Below are 16,856 nucleotides of genomic sequence, written 5' to 3'. Positions count from 1 at the left end.
ACCGCCTACATTATGAAGCCTAAGTGTAAGGTTTAAATACACAAAGTCACAAGATCAACTGTTTTCATAAATTTTCACACTGTTGTGTGGTTATTTTTCCTGAATAAAATGTTTCTCAAAATTATCCCCCCCTCTGGTTTTTTCACAAATCGCACCCTGTATATATATATAGAGTGATATCAGCTAAATTGGGCCACTTTTTGGTAAATCCCTTGGGACAATAACACAATACCATTATGCTTTTTCCATGTGTTTTTATGATTAATAATGACTGTTTCTGATAAATTTGGGTTGAAATGATTGAATAAAATATAATTATTTAGGCCCTACAGTTCTTGAGACATAAGCTGTGCCAACTTTTTTGGCATGAGCAGTTTCAGGTTAAATGGGCTGCTTATCAGGTAAGACGGGCCAGTCAAACTGCAAAGGGAAATAGTCATTTATCATCAATTTTAATTGTTAAAAACAATTGCTTATACGGCCATTTAAACTGCATTTAACAAATTCAGCTGTATTCAGACAAATTCTTAGTGCAATTAAAACAACAGCAAGAACAGCAAAGATAAGTGAACTGATGTCAGTGGTGTGTGTGTGTGTGTGTGTGTGTGTGTGTGTGTGTGTGTGTGTGTGTGTGTGTGTGTGTGTGTGTGTGTGTGTGTGTGTGTGTGTGTTTGTGTGAGTGTGTCTCTCTGTGTGTGTACAAAAGAGAAGTGAAGAGATTGGTAGATGTGATGAAACATTTTTCAAATACAATCTTTGCAAATGAAACCATCGTCATCACAGATACCATTCTCTTCACCACAGCTCTCATGAAACCAGGCAGAGGATGGATCACATTTTACCCATTCCTCAGTAGCCTTTAGGTCATTTGGGTCACCATAATGGGCTTTGCAGACTTTGCAATGGACTGCTTCTCTTTTTTTCCCGGCTTTCCTCTCCCTTTTGGGTGCTTGTTGCCCGGGTACTTGCTGGCTTGCTTGGCTGGTTGCTTGCTGGATGATTTTTTGGAGGTAATATACTCAATATGTTGCTCACTTGTGAGGTTATAGGATGGTGGATTCGCTCTCTTTCTGATAGCCCTCTCCCTATGTGGCACTGAGATCAAGTAAGAGAATTTGACTGATCTCATAGACTGAACAGAAAGAAAATAACAAAAATAACCTTTGTTATTGCAAGTAATAGGATCATTATTTGGTGTACATTTTATATGAGTAGGGACTAAATTGTGTGTGTGTGTGTGTGTGTGTGTGCGTGCATGAATGTGCATGTGTATGTTTGCGTGAGCATGCATGTGTAACATGTCATGTAGCCTAAGTTTGAAAGTAGCATAAAATATCACTTACTGTGGAGGTGGAAGGCTCCTCATCCTGGGAGTGGGTTTCTACCTGTGGTGGGAAGGCATTGAAGAGGTCAGTATCTTCCCCCGGTACTAACTCCAACACAACCTCTTCGAACACCACCGTCTCATCTGGGAAAAAGTAAAGTGGTTCCACAGGTAGCAAGGGTGTGAGGGAAGCAGAGGACTGGTGGGAGGGCTGATGTCCAGAGAGCAGGGCTAATGGCAGGTGGGCAGAGTGGGTCAGGGTCGGCAGGTGCGACCGTGGTCCAGTGGGTAGGGGTGGGAGAGGCGGTGGTCTTGTGGGCGGGGATAAGAGACACTGCGGCCTAGTGTGCAGGGATGGTAGAGTGGGTGGTAGCACTCTTTCGGTGGTCTTGCTGGGGGCAAACGCAGTCTCAGGGAGAACATCTTTATTGAGAGGGAACATCCCTATCCCCCGGAACCCTGCCTGGGCATTTTCAACAGTGGCAGCCTTTGCCCAAGCCCTGCTGAACACCGGAAAGAATTCCATCCTTAACAGCTTCTGTCCAGCCATCATCCTCCTCCTCTTCCTCCCTTCCTGGTCCCAGTGGTGTTTCAGACTCTTGAAGAGGGCCTTGTCTGCCGGTTGCAGCGCATGGGTTGTGTGGGACGGGTAGCACATGATGTGCACATTCTTGCTCTTCAGTAGCTTAATAAACTCCAGGTTATAGACGTGGCTACTGTGGCCGTCCAGGAGGAGCAGGTGGGGCATGGGGTCATCCTTAGGAAGCACCCTTTCCGCCTCCTCTGGAAGGTAGGGCTTCCGCCCTGACACATGTGCACTGCCAGCCACCTTGCCACTGATGCTTCTTTGCAGTGGGGGTCGCAGCACACCCCATGCTCGTGATAACAGGTGCACACTCACTCTGATTCCTTTCTTTACTCCCTCCCTGTATTCTTCTAAGGCACCCTTCATCCTCTCCTCTTTCCACAGATTGTAGTTTGGCCTTCCTTTTCCTCCCTGTTTTATTTTTGTACCCTCTCATTTGCTCCTCCTCTCATTTCCTCTGCACTCCTTTCTCCTCACCTGTTCTCTCCCTTTCTGTCTCCTCTGCTTGTTTCCTCTCTTATCCTTCCTCCTCCTCTCACTTCCTCTCTCTTTCCTTCTCCCTCTCTCCTCTCCTCTCGCCTCCTTCTCGTTTGCCATACTCACTGTAAATAAAATATCTACAAGCATTATTATTGGTGGGGGGTCATGGTGTGTGTGTGTGTGTGTTTGTGTGCACATGTGTGTGTGGTTGCGTGTGTGTGCAACCTGTAAGTGTGTTGGTCGGTGTGTGGGTGCGTGTCTGTGCATGGGTGTGTGTGTATGCACGTACGTACACACACACACACACACACACACACACACATTTGTATACATACATGAGCTAAGATATCAGTTAGCCTACTCTGCCATAAATGAATCTCCACCACACAAAAGCTACCACCCAGTCATACGTAACAAGCTAAGTTACACAAACACAGCAAAAGTAGTTCACTACATAGGAAGCTAGCCTACTTTGAGTTGCGCTAATTTCACATGACAATCAACATACAGCTTTTAGTTTAACCAAATGTGATACACACATGTGTATGTGAGTGACACAGAGGATGGCCCATTTTAGCTGAAATCATGTGGCCCATTTTATCTCAGTGGGTTAAGGTCAATTGGGCCGCCAAGATAAATATCAATTTTTCCCAAAAATATGTTCAGATACCAAACTAACAGAATTATTTCTGATGGTGCATCAAGACATATATTGTTGTGTTTGTTTTTAATGGATGTATCATCCTTATAATAGTTTAGTTAGATTTGGTATGCCAGGCTACTTACCATGCAGCTTTCTGGTGCCGTCTAGATTTGAAGTATTGCCCCGCCCACTATAGCAACCATAAACCAATCAAATCATCTGTTACTTGTCAAGCACAGTTATGGCAACAGTTTCAAATCCTTTGCAGTCATTGGCCCTAAATTCCAGAGGGGCTGGGACCCCGAAACCTTAAATGGCCCATTTTACCTGATATCACCCTATATTAATGAGACGTCCTGTTCCTGTAGCACCCCGCAAGAAGATCATTAATTCAAGCCATTTATTCTGCTTTCTCGATCGCTCTGCCCTGGGCCCCGTTTCCCGAAAGCATCGTTAGCAAGTGGATCATGAAGTGCGTCGTATGAGCATCGTACAGTTTTCACACTGTTTCCCGAAAGCATCGTTGGTAACGGACGTCGTGAAAACACTCGTAGCTAACGAGGACTCCAGGGGTAGGGTACTCGCTAAGAGCATCGTTAGCCTACTATAGCCTCAGTGGCGTCACCAGCTGCATTCCGTGGTATTGGATGCGTTTTATTAAAACACATCCAATACCACGGAATGCAGCTGGCGCAATTCCGCAACCCAAAACAGTGGTTACCGCCGATATATTACTCATAGACTACTGTTAGATTTAAACAGCAAAGATAGAGACACTAAGGGAGGCGTTGTAAAGTTTAATGGCCACAGGCAGGAATGATTTCCTGTGGCGCTCTGTGGTGCCTCTGGGTGAGAGGAATCTTCTGCTGAAGGTGCTCCTCTGCTGGGCCAGTGTGTCGTAGAGAGGGTGTGAGACAATGTCCAAGATGGACTGAAGCCTGGACAGCATCCTCCTCTCTGCCACGGTCGTCAGGGTGTCCAGTTCCTCCCCACAACATCACCGGCCTTCCTGATCAGTTTGTCCAGTCTGTTGGTGTCTGCAACCTTCATCCCACTGCCCCAGCATGTGACAGCGAAGAAGACTGCACTGGCTACAACAGACTCAGCATCGTCCGGTAGTGTTATGACGTAGGACTTAGATGTGGATGTCCATGTCCTACAGGCTGCAGCAAGACATTATTGGAGTATTAAGACCAAATCACACCGGCGCCGAACGACGCCCGTCAAACCAACCGCCCCCATTATTTCCCACGTGGCGCAGGTGGGATTTTGAACTGGGGGGGACCAAGCTGTCAACAAATGATTTCAACTCAATAAGTTATTTTTGTGTAATTTGTGCTTTAACTAGTGCTCAAGTAGTTACCTTCGTAATAGCCTTTGGGCCAATGGTTTGCACTAAAAAGCCATTGGAGAATTCTTATTTGAAATCAGGGTTAACAACAGTAAACATTGTTAAACAAAGGCCTACTTATCGACACTAGCCATGAAACTGTTATTTGTCTGGAATGCCAATCACCCACAAAAACGTCATGCCTTATGCAAAATATGTTTTATTTAAACATTTGTGCATACACTCAGAAGTGTAAACAAATTGACATAAATGAAAAAAGGACTCACTGTAGGACCCAAAAACATCTTTCCTCCTTTCATTACCCTGAACAGACTGCTGGGCGGGGGGACTGGACTGGGGATAAGGTACAGAGTGGGGGGGGGGGCAAGATAGGAATATTTTTAGGAATAAAAAAAAAATTAAGTCTAGAATTTTTTACCATCCCCGCCAATTGTTCTCTGTCCCCGGTCAACAATTGCTCTCCCCCCCTCAACAATTGTCCATCCCCCCCCCTTCAACAAATGCTCTTCCACCCCCCCCCCCCATCAGGCCCATCAGTACCTCTTGTATACAGGGCCCAGAATTTGGTCTGTCAAGCCTCTCTTGGTGAATACGGCACACAGCAATGCCATGGATGGTTTTTTGCGTCATGGTTTATTGAAAATAGTACACAGTCACACAAGTCTTAATGTTCCTCTCAAAGTGCAGCAGATTGATAATAATAAATAATAATACATTTAATTTAGAGGCGCCTTTCAAGACACCCAAGGTCACCTTACAGAGCATATAGTCATCATACATTATTTAAAAAAACAAGACATTGTGTAAAAAGAAATAAACATAAGCAATAAGAAATAAATAAAACAAAAACAAAAAAACAATCAAAACAGTGATCAGTTAGACGTTGTGTGCGAGTTTGAACAGGTGAGTTTTGAGTTGTGACTTGAAGGTTGTAATGGTGTCTGATTGTTTTATGTGTGGGGGGAGGGAGTTCCAGAGCCTGGGTGCTGAATAGCTGAATGACCGGGCACCCATTGTAGTGAGTCGTGATGTGGGGATACATAGTAGTCCAGCAGAGGTTGAGCGGAGGGAGCGGGAGGGAGTGTATTCTTGGAGGAGGTCACAGAGATAACTGGGGGCTAGGTTGTGGAGAGCTTTGTAGGTGAGGAGTAGGGTTTTGTATTGGATACGGTAGTGTACTGGGAGCCAGTGAAGTTGAATGAGGACAGGGGTGATGTGGTCAGATGATGCATTCTAGGTTCAAAGGTACCAAACTTTCTTCAGGGGGAGCCAAACCGGGACCCCCTAAGGACTGGGGTTCCCTCCACAGTTCCTCAACATTCTGTGAGAAACACTGCTTCAGGGATGACCTATATAAGCAGGCATACTTATGTATGACTGGATTGATAGGTTTTGATACTTTGACTTTGTCCTGTCAGTGCGGCTCTCCTGAAAAAAATAGTGAATACCACTCAAACATTCAAACACAATGACAACGGTGCTGCAGCGAGCCGCTTCCTATTGGTGCTAGGGGCGGCAATTGATCCGCGTAAAAGCTGTGCCGGTGTGTAGCCACCTTCAGGGTCATGTTTTAGGGTTTGGTATTTGGTTCTATGGTTTGGCAGACCTGTAGAAGTAGTGGGAAGAACTATTACAGCCATGAGATTCATACAGCTCTCATTTTATAGGAGGCTAGGCCATATATGTCTCCACCAGCTAACAAGACAGAAGGGTAAACAACTGATTTAGGGATGGCTAATAACTTGAAATGGTCCTAACCATCTATCTTTCAAAACAAAGAATGCCTATGTTTCTCGAATGCAATTAATTGTGTGATTACAATACATTTCCACACGTTTGAAATAAGTATTGATGCTTTACTGACAACTTAAGCAACACACCGTTAAGCTGTAGCGTTACATCTCCCCTCTAGCATTGATGCGCAACTGAGTGTGGTTTCACCTGCTGTGTGTTGGGAACCGGTTTCATCCTGCAACTTTTGGAAGAAACCAATATGATAAGGAAGGAGGGTGGGTGACTTTCTTTTAGCCAATTATTCTGTTTAATATTTTTAGATATAATTTATATATTTTTTCTCTCTAAATACTAGGTCTTTACTTAGCTATTTCTTATAGAAAATAATACGTTTGACTCATTATAAAATTATAACAATAACTAATCCAAAAATAGTAATAAAATAAATTCGGATCGGGGCAGGATACTTATTATTCGAAGCCCGGGTCTATCAACGCCAATTTACATATATAAGACTGCCACAGATAAATATCAGTAAACGTTCCTAAAAATAGTTATATCGGCATGTAATGGGTGCTATCAGGCTACTGAGATTGCACACATTGCGCCGGTGGCGGACTAACTGACGTTATTTGGCTCAGAGGCTGTAGTTTTCAAGCTCCAAGGGTCCGAACGTACAGCAGGCGTTACCTATCGCCGTTCCTGACCAATGAGATACTGCTCCTATTGTACGGCTCGACTAATGATTGGACATTCACTGATCGAGGGACCGCCCACTATGCGCTCGGATCCTTGGGCCTATGGACTACCCCTGAATAAGCACGGGTGTATGTTCCGCTACGGAAGACATTTTGAGTTGTTTGCGCTGCTCTGTTGTCTGAACAGCAGGGGTTGGGTGTTGCTGGAAAGCTAATCTTGTTCACGTCGACGCGACAGCTGAGTGTACACAGAGCAAAGGGGAAATCGGATTCAAACGTGACTTCTATTTATTTGCAATCATCGTATCCAGTGAGCCGCAGAACGCCAGCCGAGTCCTAGATGCTAGCTAGTTAGCATTACCTAGCTGGCCTACCCTCTTCCTCCTCGACACTCGGTCCCTTCACACACACACAATGGCTTTAAAACGAATTAATAAGGTAACGTGGTGTTTGTTTGTTTTTACCCTAACACATTTACACCTCTTCATCCAATACACAACACGCACTTGTTGATTCATTTATGTGCTAAAACCAGGATTTGCGGCCGCTATATCATTCGTCAACGCTGTGGTGGAGCTAACACTAGCCTAGTTAGCCTTGCATCATTCCGACCAAATTTTTGTAATAATTATAAATGAATCTAGGTGGACTGTAGACACGGCATTAATACACAACGGTAGCGTCCAGTCGCGTTGTCACGGTAGTATGTGTTGAGATGGTGTGTTAATGTAATTCTGAAGTCATTACGGCGCGGCCACTGCAGCGCTTCATCCCACACAATAGTCCACTTTACTGACCTCACCGTCAAGGCCCTGTGTGGATCCCTACACGTCTTCTGATTATCACAGAACCCTATCTCGCTTTTCACTGCCTACACGGCATCGTTTGAGTTGGCATCCAGTAAACCATCTTTATATTAATAATCTATGTCTACTTTTGATGTTTCACTTTCCCTTCTGTAATGCAGTGGAGGTCGACGCATTACACAGGTCGCACAGACCACATCCCAGAAACACCGGGCCCGTGTTTATGCCTGCCCTTTTTTCAGTTCTAACTGAAGCTATAGCAGAAATGCGATATGACAGCAGAAAGACTGTCACATACCAACACACAACTTTCATTTGGGGTTTCTGGAGACTGAAATCCAAACCCTGGCATGGCAAGTGTCTTCTGTCCTGTGCGGCCTCTTCACCCTTCCCCAATATGCCTGTGGGGTAAAAATAGCCCTCCACATTAATGCCTGCATATTTACAATGTTCCAGGGAGCCAAAACTACGCAAGTTTTATGCGTTTCATTTTTCATTATTACTTGTTACGTCACGTGGTCATTGAATGTACTGAAACGACTACTTAAGATGATATGAGGTAGGGTCGTTTGCAAAGATTTAAATACAGGACAGAGCTACTTACTCACCTGCTCCATGGTATAACTCCCATCTTAATCCCGTGGAGTATTTGATTTAATTTGCATTTCTTTCTTTTTCTTATATTTGTTAAAGACTGAAACACTAAATGTGGTTGCCCTCCACTGAGTGTGTTTAAATCACTTCTTAGTTCTGGTCCTGACTCCTGCAAGAAAAATGGAGGTATATGTTATGTGGCGTTATTCCTGTATAAGCCAGATGTATTTGGAGGACGGTATCTCTTAAGGAAACCCGAGTTTCGTCCCTCTCATTCCCTGACGACACCAACAAACATTGGCTGTTATCATTGTCTACATGATGGTCCAACTTGTTTGACTTGTTTCAGGTTATTTTTCCTTTGTGCAGTATCGTAAGTCGATGAACTGATACAAGGAGGAAGCGAGGTTCTGTTCTGCAAACGTAACCGTTTCACTTGTTGCTTAAAGACCAATCTCTAGGATTTTGGCGGAGGGTTTTCAACAGTTGTGGTTGCGTTCATCTTGGTTCTCGGGCATTTTAATGTGTGACTTGGAATCCGACATTGTCTGATTTCCGGGTAAGAGACTGCCAAAGTCCATCATCGGAACAAAAATAGGTTTTATTAATTAATTAGTATTGGGAGGGAATCGACTAACTTTATCTGATCTAGGTGTTGAGTTAGAATTATTGAATTGGAAGCATCCATTTTAAAGCACTTCCAAAATGTTAGTCACTTGAAATAGGATTAATTAATTTTAGATGCCTACATTTTACTTTGCGGCTACCAAAAATGCATCGTCATTGTCACATGTAACGTCACATAATTGGTTGCATTGTGTTGCTGTGGCCAGCGGAGGGCAGGGAGTGCCACTATCAACAGTTTGTGGAGGGTCAACACAGACCATAAAATTCCCCTAGATTGTATAATGTGATGGCATTACACGATTAAACAAGACGATACATATTGTACCTAGCCACACAGACTAAACGGCCACAAGAAAGCAGCTACTACGAGATATGATTTAGTGGTTGCGTTGCTGCAGACATAGTAGCATGGTTCCATTGATGTGGATGCTCTACTGGTGTCGTGTAGCAACATATCGTAGAATGTGTGCTTGTTTTCATATTTGAGGCTGATGGTGGATAGGATGCCAATATCGGACACGGGGTGTCCTTTTGCTGTGTTTATGGATTTGCATAAAGAATTCATCTGACTATCCATGATATGCTGTTTGTACAGCACATCTGAGAAAGCCTGCTTTGTGTATGTGTAACTCTATTGATACATCTCTGGCAAAGCTTTTCTCAGTTTACGTTGTAAACCCTCAATGTCCATCCTCTCAGCCTTGATCTCATATTTTCCGTTCGGCTGGGCTACTCAGAAATCAGCTCATCTGGCCTACCATATTTTCCTCTTTCTTGGATGTAAGGTCTGTGTGATGGAAAGGGTTATTGCAATATTATAGAGCTTTCCTCCTTCCCCCTGAAACAGCATAGGCAATACTTTAAAGAAAATGTCATCCAAAAAGGCATGTCCAACAACACCAAGAAAGTAATCTTTGATTTGAGTGTAAGACTAAACAGGTTTGTCTTACATTTATCACAAACCGTCGGTCTGTGATAAATGCGTGGAAGGCGTTGCACCTTGCTGTCGTTGTTTTGGTCACGTTACCTGGAGACTCTGGAAACCATTTTGTTTCCTATTTGAATAGCTACCGGCTTTGCATGTCGCAGTCCTGGTGACAAAGGGCGGCCTTAACATAAGGCCATGCTAGATAATGTCCGTGTGAGCCATACCAAGGCTGTGAACGGTGAGCCGTGGCAGTGTCCACCCAGACCTGTAGTCGATCTATAGTTGTTGAGGTGTGTAGTAATGGCCGACCGACATCACTCCTGGTCATACAGGGGGCCCTTGGAAAATAGTCATTCAGAAGGTTCTGGATCCTTCTACTTCTGTTCTATTGTTTAGAAAAAATGTATGGTTTGAGCTCCTGAATTGTTGGTTTGATGTACATCACATGTTGGTGGACTGGAGGCAGCCCGCGCTGACGAGGCTGTGATGGACAGTTCAGTGATTTAGTGTTCTCTGGTCTGGAATAGGACGGCATATTTAGCATTTACAATTCAATTATCGATTTAACAATTCCAGCACCCCATTTGGTAAGTATAATATTAAATCTTGTAGCACAGACAAACAGAATAAAAAAACAAGCCTCTCGCTCAAAAAGGCTGTTTTTGTCTGCATGTCCTTATTCACAAAATGGGGCTGCCAAAGAAACTGTCAAATGGGGCGCAATCACTGCTTTTGCTAACCCATTTTTTAAGGATTGTTACTTTGAACGTACCATGTTCAACGCAAATGTTTAATAGGTAAAATTCTTTAGTGATAAATCATTAACATCCGTAGTCTGGAATGTTCTGCGGTGATGAACGAGTTGATCAAGATTTTTCACTCTTCTGCCATGCTTCATATGATCCCTTGCCCCACTGTAGTATGTGTGTGTGTGAAGAGTCTTTGGTTTTGTGCGTATGAAGTTGTGATGCTATAAGAATATTGTTTCAGGTGCCTTTGTTGCACCTGACGGTGACGTGCATTGGTTGACGGTGTGTCTGTGTTTCCTGTCCTCAAGGAGCTCAGTGATCTGTCCAGAGACCCTCCTGCGCAGTGCTCTGCAGGCCCAGTGGGGGATGACTGTAAGTCCACATTACTTTTCTAAGTCACACAATACAAATCAATGGTGACAGCATAAATAAGTACAAGAGCAGTTGTATCGATTGATCCGTTTATATAACAAAGTCATGGTTCTTACAAGCCCTTTTCACAGCTAATCATCAAAGACTCAATTGATATGATTTGACTCCCACTGTAATATCAGTTCATTGCAAGCCCCAAGTTTCTTATTAATGATAATATTGGGTTGTACACTTTTTCCCTTTCTTCTCCCAAGTGTTTCACTGGCAAGCTACTATTATGGGGCCTGTAAGTATACATTAAACTAAACCTGTATCAAATGTGCAGATTGATGAGCTGTTGAAGGTGGGGACTGATGATCTGCTGCTGTTCTTTCCCCCCTGCAGAATGACAGTCCCTACCAGGGTGGAGTATTTTTCCTCACTATTCATTTCCCCACAGATTATCCTTTTAAACCACCCAAGGTAGGTCTCCTGCGTCATGTCTCTGGGGGCTCGGTCACACCGTTCCATGACACCTTTGTGATCAGATCTCGTCAGCGCTAAGCGGCCACCCTGACCGGCTCATGCGACCTGGTTGTGTATTTGATTTGTTTTGGGTCACTTCCTGTAACCTAGTGGTCCACCACCACCCACGTATTCCCTTTGTTCAGCCCACCGATGTATTGGTATCCGCCGCGGCAACCAGTGTCATCGAGTCCTTCAGCAACAATACATGGCTGAAGAGTGCTCATTTCCTATCTATTCATCGTTCTACGGGCCATTAGTATTCAAACCCAGCAAGACAGTTTGAAGTAGGCTAGATGAATATTTTGCACAACATTGTAGGCTGGAATGTGTCATACACTCTACAATGACTGGTTCTATAGCAGCTGAGACTTCACTTTATTCTTTTGTTACACAAATGCCAGTTACCCTGGGGGAATGTCAGGGAGGTACGATGGTATGAAACAATGAATCCCCCCAACGATACCTCCTTACGCAGTAACCTTTAAGTGGTATGGTAGCGCCATGACCCACCGCCAAGTCAACATGAAACGGGATTTAACGGCGGTGGAACAAAAATTGGATCCAAGTCGCTAGTTCTTCTTCGTGTAAGTGTTTTGGAAGTCCTAGTAGACTGATGTAATACACAGAAGCTATTTAGGATGGAATACGAAGGAGCTTTGGCAGAATCCGACGATTTGTGCGAGGCTGCCATTCATGTCTCATATGGATTGTTTCTGCTGATTGTGGCCAAAATCTCCCTCAAAAGCAGTCCTGCGTAAATAAATGGGTGCCATCAAAGCCCATTGATTTGTTTGGTGGTCTGAACGCAGGAGGGGTACGTGTCCACGCTCCCAGAGTGATCTGAGTTTAACATTAGGACCTGATGGGCCAGTTGACAAGTCTTATACATCTAGGTGGTCTGGGTCATTGTGTGTATCTGATTTCAGTGTAGTGTTGATGCATTCCAGCCATATCCAATTGGATAACCAAAGAGGCAATTAAAACCATGCCACATTATACCAGGAACTTATTTAAATGATTGCTGGGAACAAGACCTAATCACATATCTGGCTTAAGTTCACATTCCAGTGTTGGGTGTGGCTGCAACCTCTGAGATCTGATCACAACATTCGCATAGACACCAAGGGTAACCGAGCCCTTGTACATTGCATTATTACTCTTAGTGTTTGTCTGTCATCCGTAATCAATCTGATAATTTACAAATCCTTCTCCTTGACAGGTGGCCTTCACTACAAGAATTTATCACCCAAATATAAACAGTAACGGCAGCATCTGCTTGGATATATTGAGATCCCAGTGGTCCCCAGCATTAACTATCTCTAAAGGTAAACCTTCTCCAGCCCTTCTCTCACCTTCTCTACACCTTCAGGTCTGTAAGCCATGTCTGATGGAATATAAATGGATGCCCTTTGGTACCATGATACATGCATACAGTCTTGGCATTCGTGGGCCCAGTGGCAATAAAGAGCCCTAACAGTGTTAATGTGGTGTTTCTACCAGTCAGAGCTGTGCAGGACCACAGCTCTGAGATGCTGCTCGTCTTAGCCACTCTGAGAAATCCTGTATTAGTCGTGCTACTATGTTCAGGCGACCTATGCGGATGCCATTTTGTACACTATTAACTTGAGTCACTTCATCCGTACCACCGCTGGGGAAAAGACCATGTCAAAAACAAATGGGCTTGGTTTAACGAGTTCCTGAAGCCAGTGGTCGATATTTAGCCGAGGGCTTCCTGAAATTCGGCCAATCCTTTAGATATTTATGTTGCCTCCCTAGGTGCCATCGTGGTTTATGTTAAGTTATTGCTAGGTCCTAGGATGTTAATCGATGTTTGCCTCTCTTCTCTTGCAGTCCTTTTGTCCATTTGTTCTCTGTTATGTGACCCCAACCCTGATGATCCACTAGTGCCAGAGATCGCCCGTATCTACAAGACAGACCTCAACAAGTACGTTCCCCCTCCATAATGCGGCGCAGGGTCCCCTCAAACCCACAAACGCACTAAGACACACCAATATTGGACTGCTATTACGCTAGATTTGTGCTTAATAATGGGACTGCAATTTACGTTTCAGTTGTAAACAAAGGCTATTTTAGCTTTATGTTTCCATATCGTCATAATGAACGCAAACCTTGAAAGGCCATATAGCTACCGATGCAGCTACTAACTTACAATATTTTTCATCTTGCCAGTTAACAAAGAAAACACATGCTTTACAGGGAATGCTCATGTTGTAGGTGTGTGTTAAAGTGCACTGTAGTAATCAGATTGTGTTTATGTACACTTTGCTACTGTGGTAGCAAGAAACCAATTTGGACTAGCCGATGAAGTCCTTCAAAGTGCATCTAATTTCCAAAAAGTGGCGTGTAAATAATGGCTATATTACAAAAATTTGGATGAATGATTTTTATCATTCAGCTTCAGATAGGTTGTCACCATAGAGGCAATGTTCTTTGCAGGCTTTATAAGAGGGGGGAACATGTTATTTGTTGGTTATTGTTTGTTCAAAGTTAAGCTAGCTCCCTTTCACAAATCGCTACCAAAATCTTTTGGCTGAAGAGAAAGTGGGGTTCATTAAAATCTGGGAGTGCATGTAGAAGGGTAATATAAAACAGTAAACCAATCCTCGGCATGACCTGACCCACATTCCCTATTACAAAATGGTCACTTATGAACGGTCATGTCCACTTGAGTCACAAGAGGGCGGTAGAGTCACCCTCAAGCCTGTCCTGCTCGCCACTCCCCCAGGTATAATAAACTGGCCCGAGAGTGGACAGAAAAGTACGCCATGCTGTGAGGGTAAGGCCCCATGCTCGGCCCTGTGTGATTGTTTCAGACCCCTCTGCAGTGACGAGAGCCTTCTTCTCTGTACTAATCTAGCCTGGTTGTGGCTTTACCAAAACCTGCCTGGGCCTGGCTTTACAAAAACCTGCCCGTCTAGGAGGGCTGAGCTTGCTATGTTGTCCTCAAAGACTTAAATGCTTGTTTGTTGGTTTTTCCTAATTTGATATTCTTGTGATTGGGGTTTTGTGAAGTGTTTGGCTGGTGCCGATGAGCACGAAGCATGGGCTAATACTGGAGAGGTTGATGGGATCCAGCATCCTAGTCCTGAAACATGCTCATGGTCTCAATGCCGTTTTTGTACGTTTCAATATTTGCTGTAAGATAAGGAGGTGTTGTGGTCGTGGTTTGGAGCCTATAAGTAGTAACTTGCAGAGCACCTTGTTTGTGTCCTTGTTTGTCTCGTGGTAACATTTTAGTGCTGGGCGATCTATGATGTCCTCAAAGGCAGCAGTTCTCGGATAAGTCCAATTGTGAACCAATTACTCTGTTGTATCACATTGAAATGTTACAAGTCATGATTCCAGCCACACCTTTCCTAAGATGAGCAAAAATGTTATGCTGCGTCATTTTGATTGTTGATCTAGCAAATTGTCAAGATTCGTTTGGTCATTATCTCGCAACTAATAGTAATTCAGATGTGGTATGGACCCTATTTTACTACCAAATATGTTGATTAAGAAATGAAACCTTATACTGACTCCTGCTAGTGTCCACTCAGATGTATGCTGACAGAGCAGCCCACCAGTTGGTAAGGTCCTCAGAGTAGGGTGGTTAAGTGATCCATCATACTGCGCCGACATTGCCACAGTCGTTTTTGCCAGCTGGCAGGTTGCTCTTTAAAGTGAAAGTGATTCCCCGATGCTCCTCGACCACATCTGAGCTTTGTGGTTTTCTGTCCTCAGGTACAACAAGACAGCTCGGGAATGGACCCAGAAGTATGCCATGTGATTCCTGGTCCCCCCCCCCTCCCTCCGTCTACTTCCTCATAGCTGGAATAAACTGTCAATTACTGTTCGTTTTTTGCCCATTTGGCCACACCCCCTCATTAAAAAATGCATCTTTAATTTGTGCCCCTGCCCTGAACAGCCCGATCTCACCCCACCTGCCCGCGGCCAAATGCATTTCGAAACACCTTCATCTGCACTTCTGTGCTTCCTTAAAGAAGCCAAGCTGTACCAGGAGCATGTACCTGTTTAAAAAAAGAAAAGACACAACAATGACAGCCCCCCCCCCTCCCACCCTCATAAACGAGCAGTCACTCCGAACTGACGAGACAGTGTCAACTCCAACTCCAACTCCACCCTCACCCCTCCATGCCATGCTTTAAAACAAACACTGGGTGTCTCAACGCCATTTCAGCCCTGGATCTCTAGATCTCGCTCTCTTACTCTCTCTCTCTCCCTTCCTCTTTCTCTCTCTCTCTCTCTCTCTCTCTCTCTTTAGACCAGACCAGCCCGGAAGGCTGTTCATAATATCAACACCTAACTGTAAAAAAAATATAAACGAAAAAAGACAAAAAGGCGACTGTTTTGAATGGAGAACTGCTAAATACGACAAATAAATCCACCTGCAGGGTAACACGATTTAAAAAAAAAAAAAAAAAAAATTAAATGGAAAAAGAAAGCAATGCATGTGGAAGCTCAAAGTGGTGACTGCTGCTCAGGATGGTCTCCAAGGTGAACGGCACACTTGTCTGCTTTTAAGGTTGAAATTTTCCCTTTTTTTTTTTTTCTCTTTTTGCTTCCTGGTTGTATTTTTTTTGTTTTGTTTATTGTTCTCCCGGGGGGGTTTGTTTTTAGATCGGAGAGCCATTAGTTTATCCGTCATCCTCAACACTGTCTTTTTTTTTTTTTTTTGTTGCACTGAATACATTTTATTCAAAGCTCTCCAAGGCTGATTGGTCAACTAATAGCTCTGCTATGTGATGTTTTTTTTTCTCAATAAAGTTGAACAAATTGCACATCCGCTTTTCCTGTGGTTTATACTTGCACCTCGCCCTTCATTTGTAAGATGACAGCATGAGGCTTGACCGGTGCTCCTGATACAGTGCATCAGCATTGTCCCTCACAGAAATGTAGCTTCAGTGCAAAAGCCTGGATCTGTGAACCCGCCTTTTGGCCTTTTTGGTCTCTCGTCCAGCTTTGGGAAGGATACAGTGTAGCTTTGATCATCTTGTGTATTTGTCTGAGTTAGCTCAGCAAACTCCGCCATAGGCACTGTATCCTGGAGGAGTCCTTTGCATTTTTCTAATGCTGCTAGTCTCGTTTCAAATAAAGCCACTGTCTGTCGCAGTTTGGTGCAGTCTGTGCATTTCCCAGTCTCCGTGCCTGAGATATCCGAGTACAGAGGCATGTTGGCGATAGGAAATTCCAAGGCTTTTGCTGCGGTCTGATCCGGGAGTCATAAAAAGTGCCAAAATGTATTGTTGAATCGAGCGATTGAGGACGACGGAAACAAACTTAAGTATTATGATCCTGAAATAGAATAAAATAAAGTAGATCTGAACGATGAATTAAGTAGTTTTTTTCCAATGCCTAGCGGAGCTTTGGGAAACATGACCTCTCTCTGCTGCCTCTTATCACTCAACTGTTTTTTAGTTTTGGGGTGCTGGTCAC

The 16,856-nt window shown here is 43.9% G+C and overlaps 1 protein-coding gene across 2 annotated transcripts; it reads left to right on the top strand.

Moving 5' to 3' along the window:
• The first annotated feature begins 6,916 nt into the window (after positions 1–6,916).
• On the top strand, positions 6,917–16,201 carry ube2d2l (ubiquitin-conjugating enzyme E2D 2 (UBC4/5 homolog, yeast), like). 2 transcript variants are annotated; one of them, XM_030368182.1, is made up of 8 exons: positions 6,917–7,254; positions 10,829–10,892; positions 11,147–11,178; positions 11,277–11,354; positions 12,619–12,724; positions 13,251–13,344; positions 14,146–14,196; positions 15,144–16,201. In XM_030368182.1, exons 1-7 carry the CDS (start codon positions 7,231–7,233, stop codon positions 14,192–14,194), a joined length of 447 nt encoding a protein of 148 aa, XP_030224042.1. In that variant the 5' UTR covers positions 6,917–7,230; the 3' UTR covers positions 14,195–14,196; positions 15,144–16,201. The 2 variants fall into 2 exon arrangements, with proteins under 2 accessions (XP_030224042.1, XP_030224043.1); XM_030368183.1 differs by lacking the exon at positions 14,146–14,196 and having other exon boundaries at positions 6,918–7,254.
• Positions 16,202–16,856: the final 655 nt, after the last annotated feature.

The sequence above is a fragment of the Gadus morhua genome, chromosome 10, assembly GCF_902167405.1.
Source record: "Gadus morhua chromosome 10, gadMor3.0, whole genome shotgun sequence".
Taxonomy (NCBI): domain Eukaryota; kingdom Metazoa; phylum Chordata; class Actinopteri; order Gadiformes; family Gadidae; genus Gadus; species Gadus morhua.
Note: the sequence above shows the minus strand (reverse complement) of the source record. Positions and strands in the feature narration are given on the sequence as shown.

What these genes read in the sequence shown, in the direction of transcription:
- ube2d2l (XM_030368182.1), top strand. Translation starts at nt 7,231, where the DNA reads ATGGCTTTAAAACGAATTAATAAG. An exon ending in AAGCTACTATTATGGGGCCT is followed by an intron (nt 11,179 to 11,276) that starts GTAAGTATACAT and finishes TCCCCCCTGCAG; the next exon opens with AATGACAGTCCCTACCAGGG. An exon ending in AGCATTAACTATCTCTAAAG is followed by an intron (nt 12,725 to 13,250) that starts GTAAACCTTCTC and finishes CTTCTCTTGCAG; the next exon opens with TCCTTTTGTCCATTTGTTCT.